The 18,823-nt window shown below is 39.1% G+C and overlaps 2 protein-coding genes across 3 annotated transcripts in view; one reads left to right on the top strand and one right to left on the bottom strand.

The window, feature by feature from the left end:
- LOC138185390 (zwei Ig domain protein zig-8) overlaps positions 1–18,823 on the top strand; it is a 118,998-nt gene that overhangs the window by 96,773 nt on the left and 3,402 nt on the right. The window contains exons 4-7 of the mRNA XM_069124274.1: positions 285–495; positions 1,109–1,162; positions 6,394–6,557; positions 7,432–7,588. Of these exons, the coding sequence (XP_068980375.1) occupies positions 285–495; positions 1,109–1,162; positions 6,394–6,557; positions 7,432–7,588 (586 nt within the window). The remainder of the gene's footprint in view (positions 1–284; positions 496–1,108; positions 1,163–6,393; positions 6,558–7,431; positions 7,589–18,823) is intronic.
- The window catches only part of LOC138185391 (zwei Ig domain protein zig-8), a 293,791-nt gene that overhangs the window by 86,683 nt on the left and 188,285 nt on the right, over positions 1–18,823 (bottom strand). The gene's annotated exons all lie outside the window — the stretch shown is intronic.

Raw genomic sequence — 18,823 nt, forward strand, 5'->3', positions numbered from 1 at the left:
GGCAAGCAAGTCCTTATCCAAAGACAGTCCGTAAAATTATTGGGAAAAATTTTAAGCGATTATCGACCAAGCGTGTCAAGATTTTGGAAAAAATTGACGACAGTAAATTTTAGTGGATACCCCTAGGTTAATTTCCAATAGCTAAAATTAACTCAAAGTTGATCTTCTTAAACTAGAAAAGTAATTTTAAGAAGCATTTGCATGGCCTGATGGCAAGTTCGTGTTTAACACGACGGTAATTCCATTACGATGTATTTTCAACGTCCTGCGCGATCTTGTTTCAGGTGTCCTGGATGAGAAGCAAGGACCTCCACATTCTCACGTCAGGAAACACTCTGTTCAGCTCAGATACGAGATTCGGACCTCAGCACACACCGGGTAGCGACGCGTGGACGCTCAGACTGGACAACGCCAGGAAGACAGACACCGGCAAGTACGAATGCCAGGTGAACACCGAGCCCAAAATGATGTATGCTGTTCAGCTGTCCGTGCGAGGTAATTGCAGTTACTCTCCTAGTTCGCCTCTTTATTTAAATCCGCCCACTAAATTGAATTGTCCTTAAGCCGGTCTTCGTTTAATAGGTTTGCCGACTCCTAACCCGGTTGAATATTTTTCACAGTATTCGCCCAGCGATTTTTAATTATATGGTAATACTTGGAAATATCTGAATGTAATATTTCCATGAACGGGAATGATCGATCGTTTTGGTCGTTTTGCAGAATTATTTGTGACACTTGATCATTGAATCAGGACCACTCACGAATTTCAATATTTTTCAGTCTTCTGGTAAAAAAGATAAAGTCAGAGACGCGAATGAAGATCCTTTTTTTTATAGCAACGTTTATTAATTTCTGAAAGATGTTTTATCTATGATTCGTACTATCATATACTTTGAGCCCTAGCAGTTCGGCAAATATTTTTAAGTTTCTTAATTTTTATGTTCAAATGGGGTGGTACAGCGCACAGGTGATTTGACAAGATTCTAAATATTTTCAATGCCATTTAAGTCTTATCGTGAATTATCTCTGTTGTTCTTAATCCTAAATCTTCTAAATTGCGTGACAAACGGTACTTCGATGACTAACTGTTTCCACTGTTCCTTTTCAGATCCTGACAAACCGGAGGGTTACGACGAGCCACACTCTCAGCAGACGCGAATAAGTAAGTGAGCATCGTGAAAACGAAGGTTTATTTCCGTCCAATAGTACACCGCCGCGAACGAGTTCCATTAGTTCCGTTTCCAACAGTATCCTCGCCATTGTGTCGGAGATTTTAATAGACACGGAGATAAATTTAAAGATCGCCGCCGTCTAATTTCACCAGCGACGCGTTTGTCAAACTAAATTTAAGTCTATCGGTTGCACGGAACAACGTCGCGGACAGGAAGCTGGATAACTATGACAACGCGATATTTTCATACACGTGGGGCAAGATTAAACAATATTTTCAATCAAAACCCAACGATAAATCGTCGTCCGCAAGTCTGACATTTTATTGCATACTGCACACTGACACTATGCAGATATGCAAACGTCAACGATGCAATCAAAACTTCATTGGAAGCTTTTTCATGTCAGATATTCGTACAAAATTAATCTCTACATTTTTTTAGTTCTTTTATTTTGTTCTTTATCCAAATCTGTGTACCGCGCAGAGTTTCTATATTCTGCATCCATTTTGTGGTAACTCGATAACTGTAATATTATCCTGCAACTGCTATCCCAGGACGAAAGTTTTTTTCGTATACGAATTCGTAAATTAAATCGCCAAGACGCCCTGATCGATCCACTTTTCAGTGGATTTAAAAATACAATATTCACGCTTCGTGTGATCTTCATTCCGTGAGAACTTTCCAAAGAGGATTTTCCCAACTCTTTACAAGTACAATTATCCTTCGTTGTGTTTGTTTCAATGGAACGCGTTCGACTTTTGATTCACGCGTTACATTTAAATCGCATTTTGCCCGACGCAATTCCCAAGTCGCGAAAATGAATTTTTCCACGTGCAAATTATACGCGACTCTCAAAAGCAATACGGTGTATCGCGGCATGTTTGTACGTATTTACAAACTTTTGAACGAGCAAATTAGTAGATATTTCAGTCGGTCCTCGTAACATTGAGCGAAACTTTGCCGCTACAATTCGCACATTTCGCTCTCTCGAAATATATTATACAACGCACCAAATCCAATTCCCGCATTTCTAATTGTAATACTCAACTATATAAATTTAAATTTTCGTAATCGTTAAATGCATATAGTACAGATTTTTTTCAGTAAATTTTGTCAGCATGTTCTACGAGTATAACATGAAATTTGGGTTATATATAGTTCGAAGCTTCATTAAAAAGTTATAATAAAAGTAAGAAATACGAAGAAAATAATATCAAGTTGATCAATTTCGCGCTATTAGACGTTTATAATAATACGTGGATTACTTCGAAGAAACATTTGTGTCGAACTGACACGAAAAATTGATGCATTTATTGAAACGAAAAAAAAAAAAGGGGGAATTTCATAGAATAATAAATTCAACATTTTACTGCCAATTTTCGAAATGGTGAACGTTTTGAAATAGGACATTTATATCTATATTTATGCCTATTGATTATATTAATTACAAAATGATACTCGTTACCTTTTTCGTACTTTTCAAATAATTTTTTAATAAAGCATCGCACGATTTATATTTCCTCTCAACTATATCTATAAAATAATGTAATAAAATTTACTGTAAAAAAATTTACTGTGTAGTATAGTTATATGGTAATAGTTTGATAAATTTTCCAAACGTCGGTCTATTTCCTGCCCTTAACTATGCGACGGTATTAATGGAGTTTGATGTATTTTACTGATGAGAAGAGGGATGTCGTGCCATCTTTATACACTGTTGGCCCGTTAAAAAATCATCCGATAGACGTTTCTTATTCCTTCAACAAGATCCAGTCGACATCAATCACTTAAAGATAAGTGCGCTTCTTCGCTGGCTTTGACGGCCGGGATCTGTCGTCGATTCTTCTTGCAGCGTCTTTCTAGACGCTTCATAATTCTTTCCAAGTTCCATCATTTCATGCCCGAGACGCGAGATTTCTCGATCTTTTTCTTTATTGCTTCCAACTCTCGACTGAAATTCATCCCCGTCGCATCGACTTCGAATCGATGCGATGGTTAAAATTTAAGAGCAGCGGAAAAACAAGCATCCCTTTCTCAACTGATTGTGAGATATCTCCGTGAAAATCGATTAAAGTGCTTTTAAACAAGATTGCACGCCAAGTATTACAGCGACGAGAGAGATAACTGCGAATCAACGGATATACATTGATGATTGGTAAATTGAAACTTTTAAAGATAGCAGAACTTAATGCGTATCTAGATAGAAGAAGCGTAATTGAAGTGTATTTGAACTAAAAACTAATAGAATTTTATAGTTTGTAGAAAATTGTGAAATTTAGTTTATAGTATACTTCAGCGATATAACGCTACCAGAATTTTCAATATTTTGATTAAGTCTGCGGAAATAATCGGCAATTGATTTAGTCGAACGATATTCTTCGAGTAGTTGATGGAATTAAGCTGCAGATGTTCAAAGATTGAAAATATTTCCGAAGGAGTACAATAAAATGGTAGAAATGCATTCAGAAGATATCGTGTCTCCACTTTATGTCGAAATAAGTAGACCGACAATTTTCTAGGAAATATGAATTCTACTCAAGATAATAATCCTCGAATTCAAAATGGAACGCCTGTTATGTCCAGGATTTATTAAAATTGCGCGATAAAACTACGGAACTTTTTCGCGAAATAAAACGAAGTAAAAATCAGAGGCGGATATAAACTTCATCTGAGATTCTCAAAAAACGGAAGACGTTAGCGCAAAAGCAAAGAGAGGTTATTTTTTAAAGAACGCCAAGTTGTCTATTTATGTCCATGAAGGATGGCAACCAAGGACGTCGAATAATAATTAAACATCAAGATAGGAGGACAATGATCATCGAAGTTAACAGCGAACGAGAATTGAAGAAAGCAAGAGCGGCGATGGAAAAACAGGCTGCCGCGGCCGTGTAATAACGGAATATTTCGCCGAGGAGAAATGCAGTTCCCCGAGGATTAATTCAAGTCTAATAGGATTATCCTTAATCCCAGTAGTCGTGGAAAACCTCCTCCGGTTCTCGCCAGTCTTTTTCCTCGTCACCTGCCGTGACCGTAACCGTGCTTGCACGGCTACTGGAGAATAGGAACGTGGCGTTAAACGAGTCTTAGTCATCGGCTCTCTGCCATCTCCTTCGCACTGAATAATGTATGCTTGTCCCAACATTATCATACATACACCATGGGAAAGGCATCCCTTACGAAACACGCGCTACCGCTCCCATTGTTTTTCCCTTTCGTCTCGTAATGAATTATTAGGCCGCGTCGTTGCCCTTACGTGAGACGGTTCTCTTGTTTCTTCGCACTTCAAAGTCCAATTTCCGGACTGAGGGTCCGGCTACCCGAAGCGAACGAGGAACAGAGCCCTTCTCTTCTCCATCTTATCCATCCATCCACGCTCTTCTTCTTCGTTGTCTTCTTATTTTTCCACTGGCAGAGTAGAAATAGGTCGCGTTTTAATATAGCGAGCCTTAAGTCTCGAATTGTAATTGTGATCTCTTTGCCACCGACTTGGTGCATTCAAAGGGATTTTCAGGCTACCCCGTGGTGATTCTTTTGCCTCTCAGACTGTCCTTGAGCGTGTTCTTTCTCAAGGGTCCAAGAAATCTTTGCAGTCTATAAATTCAACCGGATTTTTTTTTCTGCTGGTTGACGGAATTTTCAAATCGATCTTTTCACGAGGTTGGCGTGGTTCGATTTAATGCGGGAATTGGGGCGAACGGAACACGGCGTCGCACGGGCTAGAGAAGAACACGCTGTTTCACGGTGGCACGCATATTAAACGACCACTTGTGCCGACCCTCTAAATTAAAATGTACAAACTTGACAGTACATACGTCCTGCAGGAAAGAAAAACCGTGTTACGCTGCCGGTCTTTCTCGCCGCTGGAACGCTTTGCTTTGTAAAGCTGCGCGCCGTCTTGTATGCACGGCTCAAGGGGCAAAGCTAACGTTCTCATTAATTAAAATTATCGCGCAACACTCGTCGGTTACCCTCAATGGCGCGTACTAAAGCGGTCCATTAACGGGAAAATCTTTTAATACGTACACTATGCTTCATTCGATGGGATAATAAATATTAAAGTAGGATTATACCAATTAATATAATAATAAATAAATCGATTTAATCCGATGCTGTTAATAAATAATGTTGCCCATAGATCGATACGCGACAATTAATCGAAGATTAATTAAAGTCTAATGAGCCTGGCTTCGATAAATAAAAGCGAGAAATTATTAGCAGCAGTAGTTCTTAGTTTTCTATTTTTCATTTGGTGACATCGTTCCGTAAATCTTGACTTCGTCGTGCTGCACGGTTTTTAATGAATCTACTTTTTCAACCGGGAAGGCATAAAACACGTTCCGTTCTTTTTGCCGCAAGTTCCTCCCTCGGTGTAATTACTTTCTTCTCGGATCTCCAGCCCATAAGCTGTTTAACATTGTTTTAAACGCATGGCGCGCGGCTATCTTTATTCAAACGAACGTGCATACCTAGCACAGCATTTTTAAATACACGGCACATTAATCGGAATATACGAAACTGGTCAAGTCCCCGTAATAAAACCCTGAAAAGAATGAACGACCCGAAAAATTATTCCATTCACTAGAATATTGTATATATTTATAAATGAGCCATTTAGATGCCAACGTGATGATCAATTTCTCAATTTTATTACTACAATATACGATCAGAAATTAAACGATCGTTCTTAACGAAGTTGGTCGTATTAATTTCTATTACAACTATATCATAGCTATAATAAGTAAATTTGTTAACATGATAAATAAATACACTGTCGTTCGTAGGTACTTGTACGCCTGGCATAATTTGATAAAAAGCTTCACATTTTTGCATTATTGTGTTCTTCGTATAATCGTATACTTATTCATAATATAAGACCGTTCTTCTACTATAAATTCATAACTGAGATCAAACGTAATTCTTCATCTATGACGTATAACATCTATATACATTTTTAGAATGTGACTAAATACACACATGAATTAATTATATGGGGATATTATTCTTTCAATACAAACTATTGTCTTCATCAATATTCGTTAACTATATATTGCCTAAAATTATATTATATTAGAGAATGTAATTTTATATAATTACAACAATCGAGACAAGAAATGTGTTAATACCGTGTGCTCTAAGTCCACACAACTGTATCTAGGACATACTAAATTTTTACTGGAAGATGTTGCCTGTCGTATGATATTTGTCCATACATGGTTTACAGGTTACGAGAGCACGGCACCAGTGGCTGCCATAATGGGTCCACGGGAGCAGAGGGTGCCATCGGGGTCGACGATCACCTTGAGATGCGTCATATTGTCCCCGTATCAGACGCGGCCCATCAGGGGCGTGCAATGGCTCCGGGATAACAAACTCCTAACATTCCAGGTAATACAGCCTCGTGTCTTCTCGTGAGACAGACTCTAATGAAATTTTTTACACCGGATCCTCTTTCGACATCGACCCCTTGCACACCCTCTCTCACGAGAATCTCTCGTCTCGAACGAAAGAAATACGATCGTAAATCATCTGGGTGACGGCGGACGCGACTTGAACGGCTACGAACTTCAAGCCCTTCCTCGGCTTACGAGATTTTTGTTTACACGCGTCGAATTTTCTTCTCCAGAGAAATTGAATCGGGAAGAATCGGAGGGAGATTAAAAACACGATTGGAAAAACATACTGAATTTTTACAGCGAATCACAGCAACTGAAACGCAGTTTTTTTTACAATGAAATTCGAGAGTGTTTGTTGTTTGTGGAATCGCGTCGGATCGAAGTAATTACAACGAACGTTTAAATCGGTTCATAGCGGAATGAAAAATGCGATCGAGACCGCGATAGGCGAACTGCTGAAAATTTATCCGTGGAAGCTATGCGCAATTCATCTCGGCAGATTTATTACGAAATTACAAACTGTGAACGTTTGGCGAGAGGGGCGAGAGGGCGAGAGAACGAGGGGCTGACCGGAGATTTATTTAATTTTCCGCACTCGCGATATATTTCGATCGTAATATTCGCACGGTCAACAACCGGCGAACACCGTTCGTGGGATAATGTGTGCTTTCGAGATAAATCGCTATTAATCGTAAATATGTAGGTGGTAATTCGCAAATTCATTGGTGTAATCAAGTAACCGTTGTTCCATCAGATGCCACGATAAAATAAAAAAAGAGGAAAGGAAAGGAAAGAAAGATACGTCGCGAGCGATTTTCCTAGCGCGTCGTGCACCGAATTTCACGTTGCATTTCCTGTGTTTGCAGGCTGCGCGAGGGGGAATAAACGTGGAGACTGAAAGAGGCGCGGCTCGAACAGTCTCGGAATTGACTCTGGCGGCGGTCACGCCGCACGACGTCGGAAAATATTCGTGCAGACCAACAGAAGGACGAACCGACACTGTAATGCTGATCGTCGAACCAGGTTAGCATTGAGTTTCCTCTTAAAAGCCTCGAATTTTATACTACACACCGAACGATACTTTTCTACGTATTTCTCATTTCCTTTTGCTCCCTGAAATCCTTCGTCTCTGTATTCCAATCATTTAACATCTTTTATTTTGAATACCACAGCGACAAAAACACAGTTTAATGACTCAACTTGTATCGCTTTGCGGCTGGCGGAAAAATACGATCAAAGTATCGTACAAACGTCTCCGCGTAATGGTAGACGTTCAGTGCAAATTACCGCCATAAAAGCAAACTCTAAATTGTCGTTCCACCGCGATCAAACCGCGGAACAAGAGCCTTCCTCCATGAAGCTCATCGGCCGGAGCGTTACGAGCAGCGGACGCGGCTATTTGTATTCGATTCGCCGTAACGTCTTCGTACACGCCACGTCTGCGCGACCATAAAGAAAGCATACCATGCATAGAAAATAAAAGATAGAACAAGGAAATCGTATCAAGAGGTGGAAAGGGTTGAAGGACAAGGCTAGGTATCCTCATGATCTAAAGTCGTGCCTTAGGATTACTCGAAACACTTTAAAGTTTTAAGGAGGCGGTGGTATTTCACGGGGCGACTATTTGTCTAGCTCAGCCTCCCTTGGTTCGCCACGAACGTCGTTTCGGCTCCGCAAAGAAAGAGGGAAAATCCCGGGGTAAAACGTGCATGTACCCGCGTCGCGTTGGTGAGAAATAGAGAAGGAAAGGGTGATAGGAAAGGGGATAGGAAGAAAAAGGGAGAGGAAGGGAGAAGAGAAAAGGGGTTAGGAAGGAGAGGATATAGGTGGAGAGGTTTGGTGAAAAGGAGAGCTGGAAGAGAGCAGAGGAGTGGCGTAAGCACACTTGCATACGGAATTCACAGGCAGTAGTCTCTATTATCGTGAATTTTCCTTCGGAAGTTATTGCGAGAAAACGGCGGGCCGCGCTACGTCGCATTTTTCCCGAACAACCGACGCCCACCGCCGACTCTCCCTCGTCGTACGCGTACATATACATACGTATATAGCAGCAGACCAACTATTCCTTTTCTTCTGTCCCGTAAACGGGGCGACGAGACGCGCCGTAAATCACAACTTCGCCGACTCGTTTCGTAGTTTCACAGATTGCGAATTTACGCGGTTTATAGGCAACGTTCCAGCAGACGTTCCCCTCCATCTTCCTCGTCGCGGATTGTACCGATTTCACGAAGCTGCGAGACAGTGTCCTCGGTGTTAGGGTTTTGTTTGTGCTTCGTTCGTAACTCGAATTGCTTCACAAGTTTTACGCTTTTGTGCGAAATATACCGGGGCGAAACAATTATCGATAATTTGAAGGCAAGCAAAATTTTTTACAGCTAGTCGAATTAAACTATTTGAATTAAAAACAAATGTATACTACAAATTGAAAAGTATAGGAACAATGTTAAAAAGATGTATCTTTTTCACATTTATCTTGGAATTTCTTATTATGTATAGAGTTTCACTATAAAGATAAATTTATGGGAAGATCATTTGTCTTTTAAGTGTTGAAGATGAATCGTACACCTGAGGAACGAAAATGAAGTAATTGCAAAAAAGTACAGTTATCTAGTCTGGCTTTTGAGTTATTCGTGTATAAAAGCAGACTCCTGAAATTCATTTTATATTATGTTTTATTTTGATCCATATTGTGCTTCAGAAACAAAAATTTTTTGATTTTCTACTTTAATTTACTTCTAATCGTAAATAGATTAACAATGATTCTTTTATATCTTCTCTAACTTCAAAAAGCTCTTAATAGCAGAAAAGCACAATTAGGTAGGAAATGGTGGAAATATGCAGCAAGATTGGTTAAAAAATGTATGAACGCAATATGAAAAAGTCCCAAATTGATCGATCAGTTTCCATATAAAATACTTGTTTCGCTACTGAATGAAAAACGAACGAGTAGCGTCGTTCATTACCACAGCCCGTGCAACGTTTCGTGCTTTTATAATCGATGTTGTAGAGATATCGATCGCTTTGATAAATCAGAGTTTCAGTGATTCGCCGCACGGTTTTCCCAATTGCGAATTCACACCAGTTTATGGGTTCGAGTAGCTGCTTTCGAGAAGAATTACCGCCCGACTGGAATTAAACGCTAGCGTCACTGCGCTTTGGAGATGATTTTTACGAGCTTATTCCGACGCAAAAATATTCTCATAAATATCGCCATGAATGCCGCGTAAATTGTGTATCTCGATGAAACACCATTCGAGATCGAAGCGTAGTGAAATTGTAAATAATCTACGCAGAGTGAGAAGAAAACGATCGTTGCCAATTAAAAGATCATCTAACTGTCGAAAGGTATCATGAAAGAAAACCAGTTTGTCCTATCGTTAAGCTACTTATCATTTAATGCATTTATCAAAAATTGAAAGATACTAAAATGTACAGAAGATATATGTGAAACGTATAAAATATCGAAAGCGTAATACTCGTTATGATATTTGATGCGTGAAGCAGAGTCTCGTGTAAATTCCACATTTTTAGTTATGTTCATAAAAATATAAATTTGTATAAATATCTACGGTCTAGCTATCATGGATGAAATTTCATGCCCATGCACCCTGTTTTAGTTTGAAAATCAATAAAGTTACACAAATCTGATCAAGTGTTTCATGATCATTCAATATTATAAAAAAAAAGCCAGTAACTATTTGCAACGATCGTAAATAATATCACGGTGATGTTATTACAGGACAATAACGTTTGAACAAAATGACCAGAAAATTCACTCACGACAGCCGTTAAAGATCAATTCATTCATATAATCACAATTGACTTACCTTTGAAACAATACGAAGCACATTCCAATCAGAACACCAATGAGTCGCTTTATTATTCTTCATGGCGCCACGTTCGAACTCCGATAAGTTTGATGACAGACTGACAAGGTTTCACTGCTGCGTAAGCGGTCGAATAACAACAGTAGAGATTCTCTTAATTGCTGCACATCGGTCGAAAAATACAATGTACGCATGTACAACTTTCCTCATAATATTTTAGATGTGTCAGATAACACGGCATAACGTGGAAAATCCTGTGAAAGCGTTGTCCAGGATCATAAATCAGAAGTTCGGCGAGTTGTTGTACATTTTACAGATTACGAATTTACGCGTTTCATCGTGAATTCAGAGTCGTTTCCATTCGTTGGCCGGGATTAAAGGCGCTCGTCAAAACCAGTTTTACGAGTACACACGGTGTGTCCTCGTATTCCATGAACGTCAAAAATATGCGGCGCTCATCGATCGGCGTAATTAACTGCAGGGCGAGCAAGTTAACTTAAACAAGGAACGAGAGTCGGGGTTCGATTTTATTAATCGAGCCGCGTGGTCGAACGAAATCGGCACGGCGTGATTAATTAATCTGCCAGTGGCCGTTAAAGGAACGAAGAGAAAAATGACTTTCTGCTTGGCTTTCTAACGTACGTCGATCGTCGAAAACGATCCCCGTTAATTTTTCACGCGACCAGCATAATTCGTTGTGACAATCTCGCCCGGGGATCCGACGAATTTTCAAATAGTATCCACGAACCAATGCAAACAGTTGGTCTTGCGAATCTATCGCCACTTGTCCGGTTTGTTCTATGGAAGATGGGGTTACTTGAATCATCCGAGCTTCGGCATGTTCAAATTTATACTTCAATTTCGCATAGAATAGTCAAGTTTGTTGTATATTATGAGACGGATAAAGACTACTAGTCGTTAATATAATAACGAAAGAATGAGAAAATATTGTGTACCATAAGATCAGCCAGAGAAGATATCAAAAAACGAGAGGATGAGTTGAATAATTCCATGACAGGGCTATTGTTTCAACGTATAACTGAAGAGATATAGCGAAATGATACTACACGAACAACTACACTTTCGAGAATCAATTAACTCGTTGCATTGTTTAGCTTCGTCGAAATATCCTACAGATTTGAATGACACCATCGCACCGTATCGAAGAAGTTGAGACACGCGAGTGGAATTATCGTCGTCCGAACTTCCATCGATACAACCACGGGACGCAAGAAACGTCATTTGGCTGATTCGTCGAATGCGGCGCGAGATTTAACGACTTTTCCGAAAGCGAACGAGCAAAAACCGGTGGACTACAGTGCCAGTCCGCGGCACAAAGTCAGCTTTTTGCTAGAGAAAGACCGGCTTACTGTCTGGGCTAATTCTTATGCGATCGTAAATAACCTGGCGCATATATCAAAACTTACAGCGACTCCCATCCCAGAGTAGCTCGCAATCGTCGCCACCGCTTCTGCGTCTTGCAACAATCCTGTCTTATCTCTTTCTTCTCCATGTTCTTCCACGTTCTCTGCACGTTCGTCAATCTTGCATCCCGGTCTTCCTATCGTTTTCTCTATCCTCGTCCCTTACAGTCGTCTTCATCTGTTCCTGGTTTCATCCCGAGTCGGAGCCAAGCCACATTCTCTCCCGTTCGGTGACAGAAGCTGCCAGAAGCACTTCCAACGGCCAGATTAAAGATACAATCCCGCGATTCTATTAATTAAGAAAGTTAATTACGGCGGAATTCAATTTTCCTAATTGCACATCACCGTGAGTCCTCTCACTCTGCCACTCGTCTAGAGACCCTATCCTCGATATCTTCATACCGTCTCGCTCCGAAGGGCACTCTAACCGTTTCAACCTAAAGTTTTCACCGTCTTTCCACTTTCAGTTCTGCTCAGTTTCTTCCCCTGTCCCCCTTCCTTTCGTTATCTTCCAATTCGACGACTTATTCCACCTTTTCAGTACCTTTCACTCGAACTATCTCGCCTCTATCCTTGTTTTGCAGCGGATTTTCGATGTCTAGGAGCCACCGAATTTCCGCGTTTCTTCCCGGCTAATCTTCTGGAATCTTCGTTCTGAACCGCTCCGCCGCGTCTTTGAAGTTTTGCCTTCCGCGAGAAGAGATTTTAATATTTGGCTCGTATTCAGAGCGCACTATTAAGGACGACGATGAGCTTTTAGCACTGTTGTGTTCGGATTACGAGTTGAATAGTTTGCCCAGGAAAAATTTGGCTAACGACTAGCCGGCGCTAATAACACGGAAACTGTAGTTAAAAGCTACGCCCACGCTTTAACGACGTGTCGTCTAAGAATTCCCGTTCTTGCTGTCGTAATGGCAAATGGGAAACTTCTTTCTTCTTAGATTAGTATTTAAAGCGGCCAAAGTGCATATGAAAGAGACGCATAGAACGAGTCTCGAATGTTTAAGAATACAATAGCGCAATAGCGCACAATCATAATTACTAATATTATGCTAATACTATCGAGTTAACCGATACAATTTCTGAATACAATTATCCAATTCTATTCTTGAGTTCAATTTGCTCGGAGTTAAGTGCTTTCCTTGCTTCAAGCGGTCTAAAGTGAAGAAGGTTACAAAATACAATAGAACGTTTGTTAAAATATGTGGAAGATGCGTATCTATAGTCGTTGAGTTATGTTCTTCAGTTCGTCTTCGAGTCGAGTAGCCTTCTTTCTGCACTTCATATTTCAAAATCATTCCTACTATACTCAGTCACATTTTTATCTGCCACTGAAACTGTCTCGTAGTAAGCAAACCTCTTCGTCTTATCCGGAGATAGAACAATAAAACTGCCCACATTATTAAACGCAATCAAAATATTCATAGACAATCATATTCGTATTCAATAGCAGGAATAATAACACTGTAGTAGTCCGCTATTGATCTCCAAGTCACCAAGTACAAGAGTATCATCATCGACCTTAATAAGATTCACAGTCGAGGACGGTTTAAGGCTAACGGTGGGCCTTGTGAATCAACCTTTAAGAGCGCCACTGATCTGGTTCACCGAGGTTGGCGGATAACCTTATTGGGTCATTGCTAGTGGTAATGGTTCGTATAAATCAGCCATAAGTGCTCCGCTAAGCTAGCCTACTGAGCTTACCAAAGAACTGTAGATCACCGGGACGTATCTATCAGACGCTACGAATTAAATATAGAATGCAGTGATTAAAGAAAATTATTAAGGCCAGCTGTGTGGCAATTTGTGGTGTTCGAACGATCCCCAGAGAGAGGAAAGCTTTATCGTTGCGAATTATCGTGCAACCATTACACCGTTAATTGGTCCGCGATTTTACTCATTGTTTTGCCGGATGTACACCAAGCTAAACCGTGTCGTTTCATCGTTTCGTTATCGACGTGTATCAACGATATTAATTACCATTCTTTTTCAAACGATAATAACACTGGATGCAACAATCGTCGGTAATATTCTTTTTCCTGACGAAATCGAAACTTTTTTCTCTCAATCATCACGGTTTGCCGGTGTTGCATGTCTGAGTGGCTCTAAGAGCCAATTGTAGCTTCAACTTTTACTCGACGAAATCGATTCGTTAATGTGAAAGTCTATCTGTTGTCATGGAGACAGAAAAAGAGAGAGAGAGAGAGAGAGGGAGGGAAGGAGAGAAAAAGAGAAGTTGGCGTTACGACTACCATGGAATGATCTATAAGCACGAAAAGTTGAAAAAGTACCTCTCCAACTGGCCTAGCTTTCCTAAAGGAACTCTTGAAAATTGTCCTGTATCCTACGCGTTTCAAAAGTCGATCCTTCTTCGAGTGCTACTCGTCGTACTTTGGAAATGTTTCGGCAGTTATTAAACCGATCGATATTCGAACATCCACGTATATCTTCATGATGGTGTGTATGAGTGAAAAAGTATACAGAAATCAGCTGTGGTTGTGGCATAACATTTTCTCGCCACGTATCGTTCGAAAAGCGCTTGTTTCGCTTGACTGTACCGTTTTTAATCGCGAATGAAATCACAAAAGAATAGTATTTCATTTACGGCAGTCATGAAAAAATCTCGAGCACGTTAATTGCCGCGTTCAGATATTTCGCCCAACCGGGGAATTAAATTCGTTTCGTCGATTCGCGGTAATTTCGACATTTCCAACATATAGAAATGTTGATAGACCGAATAAAATCTTTCAGCTGAATCGAAAATTTGAAACGATTTTGCAGCCGCCCTTCGTGCAGTCAACCATGTTGTACGCTCTTTTTCAATAACACAAGGACAAGAATGGATTCTCTTGCTTCAATTCCCCCAGAAAATTTAATAATATCGCAGGAAGACAAGCTTGGGACCGAGTGAGGGACGACGAGAAAAAGAAAAGGCAAGGGATGAAATTTGGAGCCGTATAAACGGTAGCTGAGGGAGTCGTTAGGTATTAAACTTCCTACTAACTTTAGCGCTATGTTGCCTATGTGCACCAAGTACATACATATATATATATATACAGATATATCTATATATTTAAAAATCTCGAAAGCGCTCGTGAATTTTCGGCTAGAGACGACATATTGGTGCACCGGGATCTCTACGGGCAGAGAATAATGTTAGAACTTATAAGTGTGACTTTGTGTCTTACTTCATAAGTCACTCGCAATTTTGACCATATTGCATTTATTATCAAAAGGGGACTCGTTGCCTCAAATGAAATATACAGTAGATGACGAAGATATTTGAATACTTACGTTATGTCTATCAAATATATATGATACATATTGAAATTTCATTAGCATTGTAATGAGACTCCCCTATCATGATTATACCATAGTATATTAAGATAAGTAAACTAAGATGATAAACAACTCGACTATTATGGAACAAATCTAAAAATGTACACAGGAGCTACAAGATACTTAATGCAAATATATGTTTCACAGACATCATAAAAGTATTTAAACAAGCAATGAAATACTGAATTATGTTAAATAATCAAATAATTAAACGTATCATCCATTGTACTAGGTCTGTAAGTATGAAACGGGAATTTGCCTATAGATGGCCCTAGCTGATAATGTAGTTATCACTAAAGTGCGTCATTGATGCCAAAAGTCTCTGTTGACATCTCACAAACATTTTCGACTCAGAACACTACAAGTTTCATACAACAGCGTAGTTTGTAATAGCGTTGAACATGTCAAATTTTGTGCCTGGAAACTACGATTTGCGGACAGCATTGATTTTCTGTTACTATTTGAAGAAAACTGTTGCAGAATCGCATCGAATGCTTGTCGAAGCTTACGGTGAGCATGCTCTTGGTAAATCACAGTGCTTTGAGTGGTTTAAAAAATTCAGAAGTGGCAGTTTTGACGTGAGGAACGAAGAACGTGGAAGACCACCGAAAAAGACCACCGAGCTGTTAAAACCTGGCGAAACCGTTAATGCTGAGCGCTACCGACAACAAATGATCGATTTGAATCAAGCTTTGCGTGAAAAACGACCAGAATATCAAAAAAGGCAACACAAAGTAATTTTGCTTCATGATAATGCACCATCACATACAGTAAAACCGGCCAAGGAAACGATTGAAGCGTTCAGTTGAGAAATACGTTCGCATGCGGCTTACTCACCAGACTTGGCTCCGTCCGATTACGTCCGATTGCATCGATGGGACACGCACTTTCTGACCAGCACTTCACTTCTTACGAAAATGTACGAAAATGGCTCGATGACTGGTTTGCCCCAAAAGAGCGACAGTTTTTTTGGCGTGGCATCCACCAATTGCCAGACAGATGGGAAAAATGTATAGCTAGCGATGGGCAATACTTCGAATAAAATATTTTTAATCATTTTCATACAATAAACGTGTATTTTCTATACAAAAATTCCGGTTTCATATTTACATACCTGGTATTAATACTTCTAGATATTCAATGGGTATATGCTTCTAATAAATGTTCTGTGGCTTCTACATTCATCTTCAGCTTGCAAATTTTTCCAACTGAATCACGACAGTCGTGTCTCATTACACTGCCAATGAAATTTCAAAATGTTTCATATAATGCATATGATATATACATAAACGTATTCTATTATAAGTGTTTCAATTTCACAGTTTATGTTTCTTTCAACGTGTTTGATACAAATGTTCTTATTCGTTCAACAGTGGATTATCCGAGAGATGGATTGTAATATTCGAGCAGTATTTTGAAATTTGAACAAAACATAAACCCACTGCCACGAATTTCAACGACGAATATTCGAAGCCCTGTCAGACCAGAGATCATCGATTAATGCCAAGCAACCGAAAATCCATCGATAGCCTGCCACTCTAATTAAACGCTTAATTGGCCGTACCCTATTCGGGTAGCCAATTAACTATCCTTGATACCCATCCTCGACAAAGGACGAGAACGGATCGTCCGCCGATGTCCGGAATCCGTCGTGATCTTCTGGCCACGAGTAGAACAGACTACTCGAATGCCGAGGAAATTGTGTAAACCGCAGGCTATAGGCTTTAGTACGCCGGACGTTCCATCGACCGTGAACCAAATCGCGTTGACAAAGATTTATATCTTCCCTCTTTATCTCTGAACCGTCTCTTATTTGCATTGGCCAAGGAATTTCCAATTACTACTATTGTCTACGATTTACTGACCCTGGGTCATCGTAATTTCCAACAGCGTTAGGTGTAGCGCTCATACTCGTGTATCGCAGTCGATTGAAAAGCTTTCTGGAAAAAGGGGTCGTCAAATAAAATGATGAATTAAGTAAATTGCGTTAGAAATTTACTATTATTAGCTTAATTTGTTTTAATATCAACTGTGTTCAAATTGGTAAGTTTATGATGTTTTAATTAACTAATTTAAATTAAAGTTTTAAATAATTCAATACACTAGATACCTACACAGGATGTGCAATAATAATTTATGATTATAAATTATTTGTAAATAACCCGATATATGTGCAAATGTTCAAAGAAGAATTGAATGGCTTACAATTAATTATTATTTAATAATTTATGCAATTAATTATTTGGCAGAAATCCTATGAGGGTTAAAAACGCTTTTTCAAATGCAATATATTAACATAATTTAATGAGCAACCCGCTATTTCCTATAAAAGATTATGGAGCTATTTAATCTATTGTCTTCTTGTGCCGTGTTTTCATACAGCTAGTAAATTAGAAATTAGGATCAGATATATATTTATAATAAATGTCATATTGTAAAAGAAGAAGGAAAATTAATAGAGAAATTGGCATGGAATCATAGAATATAAATTCTATTGTGAAATAATATCTGAAGAGCCATATATTTTGATAGGACTGTCAAATATTTTAAAATCATGTTATTTGGTATCAGAAGCGTTCGTCTATAGACAGAATCAACCATCCCATCAGTGATATGAATTTCATGCGGTTATCTAATAGTAAATGGCCTCATGTTGTATATACAGGCATGTTATGCGACTTTAGGAATTAATACCGATAGTATGCGATCAATCGCGATCGATCTTGGCGAAGGAATTGCTGTCTCTCCAATAATCTAACAATTACAGTACTGAAAATCACCTAACAGATTGATCGAGACATTCCTTCGATGACGTTCCGTTTGAATAATTCTACAAGCTAATAATTGACTTCAAAGTTCCAAAAATAACATTGTGGAAAAATAGAAGTTTCTACAAGTATTTAATCGCCAGAAAATATGATAGCAATCGCCACAGAAACCAATGAATTTTCGCCACGAACGAATCAGTGGTAGGAAGCCAAAAAACCAATTTCGGAAGAGGAAAAGTGAAAGGAGAATTTATTAGTTTCCAATGTACACAGTCGAATGTAAGCTCATTCCTATCTCATAAAGTGCTTCTATCTATTTTTACCACTGGAGCATCAGACTTGTGCAATTGTAGAAAAAAATATTAAACAGAATACCTGTTGGCGATTCCTCAAAAAAAAAAAAAAGAAAGAAAAAGGATCAAGATCTTGATCTTAGTCGATATTGGTAGTCGCAAAGAACCATCAAGTCGAAAGTGCGCCAACAATGCAAGTCTCAAGAAGCCAACAGCCATAATCGAAACCTTTACGTCGTACAAACGGCTCTAACTAACTTCCTTAGCGAACTCTAGTAGCTCGACTATATTCCATCATGAAAATTTCAACAATTTTAAAAATTCCCAACTTCGAACATCCTTCAGACTCGTTCAACTACAGCCTTTGACCGAAAATGTTAGCGTTGTGCTTCGTTTCACTCGAAGCGCATAAATCACATTTCCATCTTTTAGAGAAAATAAATTTTCGAATTCTATTACCCGGTCAATCAATTAAAAAATTATCTCTATTTAATTTTGGGATCAAGTACATGTTTCTTATACGTGAGAGCTTCGTTTGATAAACGTTCTACTTCATCTATTAATTTTTCAGTTTGACAGTTTCTTCTTCGATTTTCTGGTTAAATCT

This window comes from Bombus flavifrons, chromosome 12 (genome assembly GCF_040668555.2).
Source record: "Bombus flavifrons isolate JBK064 chromosome 12, iyBomFlav1_principal, whole genome shotgun sequence".
Lineage (NCBI taxonomy): Eukaryota > Metazoa > Arthropoda > Insecta > Hymenoptera > Apidae > Bombus > Bombus flavifrons.